At 35.4% G+C, this 7,429-nt stretch overlaps 1 protein-coding gene across 1 annotated transcript; it reads right to left on the reverse strand.

Moving 5' to 3' along the window:
- Window positions 1–1,818: 1,818 nt before the first annotated feature.
- On the reverse strand, window positions 1,819–6,647 carry CHX20 (cation/H+ exchanger 20). Its single transcript, XM_022911785.2, has 4 exons — window positions 6,321–6,647; window positions 5,208–6,230; window positions 2,618–3,538; window positions 1,819–2,350 (listed from the first exon to the last, which is right to left on the reverse strand). The coding sequence occupies exons 1-4, from the start codon at window positions 6,498–6,500 to the stop codon at window positions 1,961–1,963; spliced, it is 2,514 nt and encodes an 837-aa protein (XP_022767520.2). The 5' UTR covers window positions 6,501–6,647; the 3' UTR covers window positions 1,819–1,960.
- Between the last annotated feature and the right edge of the window lie 782 nt (window positions 6,648–7,429).

Consider the following 7,429-nt stretch of genomic DNA (forward strand, 5'->3'; position numbering starts at 1 on the left):
TCAAAATAATAAATAAATGAACAAAAGTTTTGCAAGGGTTTATTATCTTAATAAAATTAATAAATTACCTGATAAATTATAAAAAATGATTAAGGCTTGGATAATTCGAAATTAAACTGATGACATCTCTTGGATGAGCATTTTAGGGGTGCTATAATATTTTTCATGCGCAATCGACTTTCGAATCTAAATTTTGTTTTGTAGATCAATTTTAATTAAATGGTCAATCACATCTAATAAAAAAAATTAATGACGATTTTTTTCATTTCAAATCTAACGATAGATCCATAGATCTATACGTTATGACACTACTATTACCCTTAGTTTTCAACATCAGTCGCCGCTCTCGACGTTGATTGGCTCTCAAAATTCTCCTAAATGAAGCTCTGTTCCCCCTCTTTCGCGTTCTCAGATAGATTTTCATAAGAATTCCCTGATTTTGCTAGTTCTAAACCAAAAGTTTTGGCTTTAACACAAAAAAAAAGCCCTTTTCGCCTCGCCAAAGTCCACCATTTTTTACTATATCGTTCCTCAAGCTAAGATCTACCTCTTTTTTGAAAATAGCCTCTCAAATTCCCCTAAAACCCCATAGATTGAAACTATAAATCTCTCTCTTCCTTTTTCTTTTTTGTTTGACTGAGGTTCTTTTTATGGGAGGATTGTGGTTTTTTCTTCTACCTTTTTTACTTTTTAGAAAAGATAAAAAGGAGGTGGGAAATGGTTTTTTTTTTTGCCTTTCGGTTTTGGGATTTTTGGGTGAAAAGAATATTTTTTATTAATAATTAAATATTAATATTTAAAATAAATATAAAAAATAAATATTATTTTAAAAATTAATTCATATTAAATGATATCATTCTATTCATTAATGATATGTAAAAATTATATATTAATAAAGCATTAAATATAAATCATATATATAGATATATCCTTGTTTGCTCATTGGAATGGCACTTTAATTTCCATGATGAAAATTTGGGCTGCTGGAATGGGATCATAGAGAAATATCTATCTTTCCTTAATGTTAGTGGGAATATTTTAATTACCCATCTTAAATAGAAGAGAAAGCGACAATAAAATTTCTCACTACAGCTTAAGAGTATCCAAAAACCAATTAAAAAAAAGAATCTTAAAATGAGGTTCCATAACTGCCACTCGTCTTTGCCTTTGCTCTTATAATGAAATTATTCGTCGAAAAGTATCGTTGAATGCAGTTATAAAAGTGATCGAGGATCAAGTCTGGTTCCATCAGTCTTTTAAAAATTTGTCAAAGCTAATCCGGTTTGTTAGTTTTAAGATATTCGAAATTTTCAAAAAAACAAAAGAGATATTAAAAATTTAATATTTTAATATTTTAATTATATTCATAATTTAAAATCCCCGGGCCATATGGACCCAAGCTCAGGGTTGGAAATCACTGTCCAAACTCCGAAGAAGCAGGAGAATAATTAATGCTCAATTTAATAAAATGATTTCTAAATGCCCATTAGCCTTTGCAATGCATTTATATTAGCATGCATGCATAAATATTTTATAATATATATATATATATAAAAGAAATATGCATAGCTTTCCCATTATAACATTACCCCAATGCATATTATAATCTTATTCTATTTTTAAAGTATTCATGAATACTTTAACCTACTTTAAAAATAAATAAGATCACAACGCTAATATTAAAATTAAGTTTTGTTATTTAAATTACAATTTGAATTAATCATATTTATTTATAGTAGTGGATGGATTCATTAAGTATATATTTGATATGCATCAAGATTTAACCTTAATAAATAATCAAATATAAATTTATCACACTTCGAAAAGATCATCATCTTTAACATATAAATATATATATATAATGCATATTCAAGATTATTAAAAAAAACAAAAAAAAAAACCCTTGAAATGAACTGTGGCAACAGACATATGCATTTGCTGAATGCCAAGTTAATTGTAATTACACAACCTTTGAAATCTCTCCAACACCAGCGCTTGCTTCACCCTTGAGCTTGTCAAAATCATTTTGAATTACCTTTGCAACTGGCGTTTCCTCCATATGTGCCGTGTCGTGCTGTTGAATTACCAGCACCGATGACGAAACACGGCGATCTGATGAGGCCAACAAGTCTCCTATGGGCCCTAATTCAGCATGCTCAGCTTGGCGGTCAGCCAATATTGCCACTATGGGTGATGGGAACCTCCCTTTTCCGACTACTATAAGATCATAATCCCCACATTGTCCTAGTCCTAGAACTTCCTCCACAACGCTGGTGGCCGTCTTCTCTATGTACTCTGTCATTCCATCCCATTTGCTTCTGAACTCTGCCACTGCAGCCTCATCCAATTCCTGATTTAGTAAATGAAAAAAAAAAAAAAAAGGCTACGTGTTTAGCATAACCTCCAATTGACAGCGTAACATTTTATTTTAGAATCTTAATCTATGTTCACTATACCATATAGGTTCTTTTTCTAACGGTTGGGTTAGCAAAGATTGCGTTCTGTTAGTAAATTAAAATTAAATAATCTATGAACGGGTCATATAATTATTATAGGAATTCAGTAATTTCAAACATAAATTTATAGTATTTTTGAACTCGTAGATATAGGGACTCGCCTTTTCTTTTTCACTGTTCATTTTGGCGGTGGAGAAGCTGTAATGCTTTTCACTGGACTTGCTTGCTGAAGGCCTCAGCGTTACCCCAGCTCCTTCTAATCCGTCCTTTTCAACGAACCTTACAACGACCACTTTAACCGCTGGGTGCTCAGCCATTCTACCACCCAACTCCAAAGCCTCACGATCATCAGGCCCACCAAAGAACAAGATGCACACCCTATGAGCCGTAGTGGAAATGGGCGCAGGACTCTGGGCTTCGTTACCAAATCCACGATCCACGAGCACTGCCACTGAACATGGTGCGCTCCTTAGCACCCTTTGATTAACCAGTCTCCATCCATGGCCCACATTTTCTACTGTTTGCTGCTCGCCCTCTCTCTTCCATTGTTTGTGGAAAGGCAAGACGATCATTGTCACCCTTTTGGTCTCTGCCACGTGGCAAATATCCTCATGAATAGTGGACAATGCAGAGATGGCTGTTGTGGGCCTAACTGAGACTCGACCTAATTGGCTGTAGGCCTGGAAAGCTCCTGCAACTCGGTCCTGCCACTCTCCCCTGCGAAGCCTGTTAATGAAAGGAAGCCCATTTCTTCGAGCCCGATGGACCATGATGATTGAAGAAGAACGTTCCGTGAGTTCAACAAGGTGCATAATGAAAAGCTTGAGTTGGGATTTTTTGGTGCTTCTAGTTGACTCAATAAGACTGATGATTGAAGGCACATTGCTAAGGCCATGGAGGCAAGCCAGGACCCTAAGCTCGTCTTTGGACTTGTCGGTGTTGGTCAAGTCACGTAATTTCCGGCGAGGGAGGGCTGAGGAACCGCGTGCCGGCTTGTAGATGGCCAAAACGATTGGTGTTGTGATAAAGGTGGTAAAGAGTGCCATGAGGACCAAAATAGCAAAAGTCTCGTCATTAAGCACCTGCAAGTTCAACATACTTAGTATTGCAAGATTGTCCCCACCCCCGCCCCCCCCCCCCAAAAAAAAAAAAAAAGTTTGTAACAATTTGACTTTCTGTGGTTGATATGTGAATATTAAAAGCTAGAAAAAGAAAGGAAGCCAGTAATTTATAAAAAAGTAAAGAAAATGTTGAACATGCAACGATGTTAATGTGCTTTCACAATTATAGCCGACTACTCTCTAGTCACGACAATGATGACAAGGCTGCCGACTTAGCCATGGCTAAATGATGGCTGTAAGAAAATTGGACTGTTTACACGTTTGGTTTTGGCTTTTGAGTTCACCAGAAAGTAAAGCCACCAACCTCGAGTATTCACCCGAATTTGCTTGAAACTATCTTTTCGGAAAATTTCTGTGGATTTCTTCGATAAAGTTTTGCACATGGGACCCCGCTTTGTTTGATGAAGAACAGGGTCTCAACAAAATTTGAGACTTTGATTTGCAAATTGTCCTAGGTCCTTGGAATGGAAATTTTAAGGTTTCTTGCTTTAATTTTTTTGATTGTTATGTAGTCAACATATAGGAAAAATTATGCTCAGAAAGAGAATTTAATTTTAAAAAAACAATACTAAAGTAATGATGCTGACAGCTCATTATTATGCCATTCAACTTTTTAAGTATTTGAACCAATCGTTAAGGTTGTCTAGGAACATGGAAATGTTGGATGTTTTTATATTATATATTTTATAGGATAACCATTTTCAAAAAAAAAATTTTCCTTTTCATTCTTTAACATTTCCAGCTTTCTTGCTAATTAGGCATGAATAGCTAAAGTATTAAGATTAAGCTAACTATCGATAAAACTAATACTAAGATTTAAGTTATGATAAAGATATTCTCATGCGACTCCTAAAGAAAGCCTAAATAATAAGGCCGACAAATAGCTAGACTTTTCGTGTGGAAGAATTTGCCATCCAAAATTGAAATATCAGCGCTAGCTGTAGGGTGTAGACCAAAATGGCAAATCAGGTTGTCAAGAAGGGAGAAATTTTTACGGGCAAAGCCAAGATTGACACTTCTCCTTTCCTGTCTTATCATTGGACAAGTATTAAAAAAGAGAGACTTGACATACACCGAGAAGAAAAAATTGCGCGTTTGACTTAGAGCAATGACAAACCACCAGAATTTTCTTCCCCTCACCTTCGTTTTTTGAATTCTAATATCCACTCGGTGACAATTATCTAAATTAATTTTAATTTTTTGTTTAAATTTTGACTTTCACTGATTATGTAAGGAATTTTTTTCTTGAATCACATATTGAAAAAAGAGAAAACAATTTGTAACTATAATTAAAGGTAACAAAAAAGTAAGAGTAACCGTGTAAATTTTTTTTTTTCAAATGAAATTTATCTTAGAACAACTAAAAAATGCAAAAACCGGGTAATTTTTTAAAGATAAAAATAGGTTAAAAAGATACCATTTAATATATCATCAAAGAATGCAATTAAAGATATTATTAAATAGTCTTTAGTTTTTCTAGTTAAATTATTTAAAAAAATTTTAAAAAGATATAAAATGAGAATTCAAAATGGTATAATATCAAATTCCTTATCTAATAATAAAAAAAGTTATTAAATAAAAATATTAAGTTATTATTAGTACTAACCACCGAAAAGTAAACAGAACTTACCTTCTTCTCCTTCCCAATGTTGAGAACAATGAGTTCAACCAATCCTTTAGTATTCATTAAAACGCCAAGCGCCAACGACTCTCTCACGGGCATGCTAAACATCAAAGCTACGGCAAACGTCCCTATGATCTTCCCTGCGCAGGCCGTCGATATAACCAGAGCCAATAGGCCCCAAGCCCTCCCACCACTAATTTTAGCCACATCTGTTTTCAACCCGCTAGACGCAAAGTAAAGCGGAAGAAGCAAACCCGATACGAAATCTTCAATCCTTTCTATCAATCTCTCTGCAAATTCTCCTTCTTTAGGAATTGTTAGTCCAAAAATAAAGGCACCAAAGATTGAATGTATTCCAATCAGGTCAGTTATGAATCCGGATACCATTACACCAGCTAAGGTTAAACAAATATATGCCTCGTCGATGACGTGTCGCTCTGGGGAGCACCGGCGAGCCACCCATTTCATGGCGGGGCGGATTACTAACAACATAAAAACAACAAAACCAACACCTGAGAGAAGGACCCAGATTGATATTAAGGGGCTTTTGTGTTCACCAGAGCCATTTCCAGCGAGAGCAATGGCTAGAGCTAATAAAATCCATGCAGCGACGTCGTTGAACGCAGCTGCAGCCATGGCGATTTCTCCCACTTGGGTTGTTAACAATTTGAGCTCTGCTAAAATTCGGGCGAGAACAGGGAAAGCAGTGATGGAGAGTGCTACTCCCATGAAGACTAGGAACTGACCGTACCCGACTTTGTCGGCTCCATCAACGGTTTTCCTAAGGACAAATGCAACGCCTATGCCACAGATGAACGGTAGGGATATTCCGAAGAATGCTATGCCAAAGGCCTTCCTTCCACTTCGACGAATTGAGCTTAAATCGAGCTCGAGACCTACAAGGAAAAGGAAGAAAAGAAGACCAATGCTTGCCACGGTTTCGAGCACCGGCATACTCCATGACGGAAATATTCGATGCAAGTAGTCTTTGCTTCGACCAAAAGCTGACGGCCCAAGAAGAATTCCCCCCTGAAAATCATAGATTCACCAATCAAGATCATCAATCTTCATCAATTTCAATACTAATAATACACATATGTATGGAAGAAAGATACATACAACTATTTCAGCAATGACTTTGGGTTGGCGAAGGGGTTTGAGAAGGAAAGCAAGGAAGCGGCTAAGGACAAGGATTAAAGTGGTTTGAACTATTAACAATGGGAAGGCAAAATTGAGAGGATTATCACCTTGCCAAGCTCCATTTGACGAGGTTTTAATGGAGGTAATGTTAAAAGACATCCTTTATTTTTGTCAGATAACTTGTCCTAAATTGGATCTAATTTGTTCATCAAAGGAAGTAATTTTGGAGGGAAGATCGATTCTCTGTAGGAATCAATGGAGAATGTGAAGAGGAGACTAAGAATTTATAGCGAGGGGCGGGGGAGGTAGCAAGAGGGGTGGCAGTGTTAATTGCTCGTCGCTAATTGTCAAAACTGTGGCGTATTTCACGGACTTTGATTCATTGCACTTTATTTGAGGTTTGCTAAAACAATGCCGCAACTTTGTACTTCGTTCCACATGACTATCTGTTCACTCGTTTGCTCTTCTTTATTCAACTATAATTAATTATAAAGGTAGCATTTTCATTGACTCATATAAAAAAGATAAGAATTAAATAAACAAAAGATGACAGTAATCTCCCTGGATGAATATATAAATAATTAATTACTAGAAAACAAAAGCCAAGTGGATTTAAAAAAAAAAATGATCCAATTGATTATAATAGCCAGATTGATCATAATTGTTTTTAATAAATGATCACACATGCACTAATTATTGAATCATCAAATACACAAATATTATTTTAGCATAAGATTGACTATAAATATTTGAAAAAGAGACAGCAGTAACGTAAATATGGAAAAATTTGTCACCCAACATCATGACCGTGATCTCCTATATAACTATAAGAATACAAAATTTACATAGTAATTAAAATGCAATGACTTTAAAAAGACGTCACAACCATCTCAATGTGATCATGGTAATACGATATAACCCTTTCATTCCTTCTATTTTTCTGGAGAACGAAGGAAAAGTACTCTAAGTAAAAAGTTTGGTTCATGGAAGTAATCGAAATATATTTTACATAGAAACCCCGTTTTATTCCAAGACGTCTCATCCTTTTATTGTCTTGATCTTCTAGTAGTAACACCAAAACCTGTTGC

This window comes from Durio zibethinus, chromosome 1, assembly GCF_047325235.1.
Source record: "Durio zibethinus cultivar Kanyao isolate XHJ-2024 chromosome 1, ASM4732523v1, whole genome shotgun sequence".
NCBI lineage: Eukaryota > Viridiplantae > Streptophyta > Magnoliopsida > Malvales > Malvaceae > Durio > Durio zibethinus.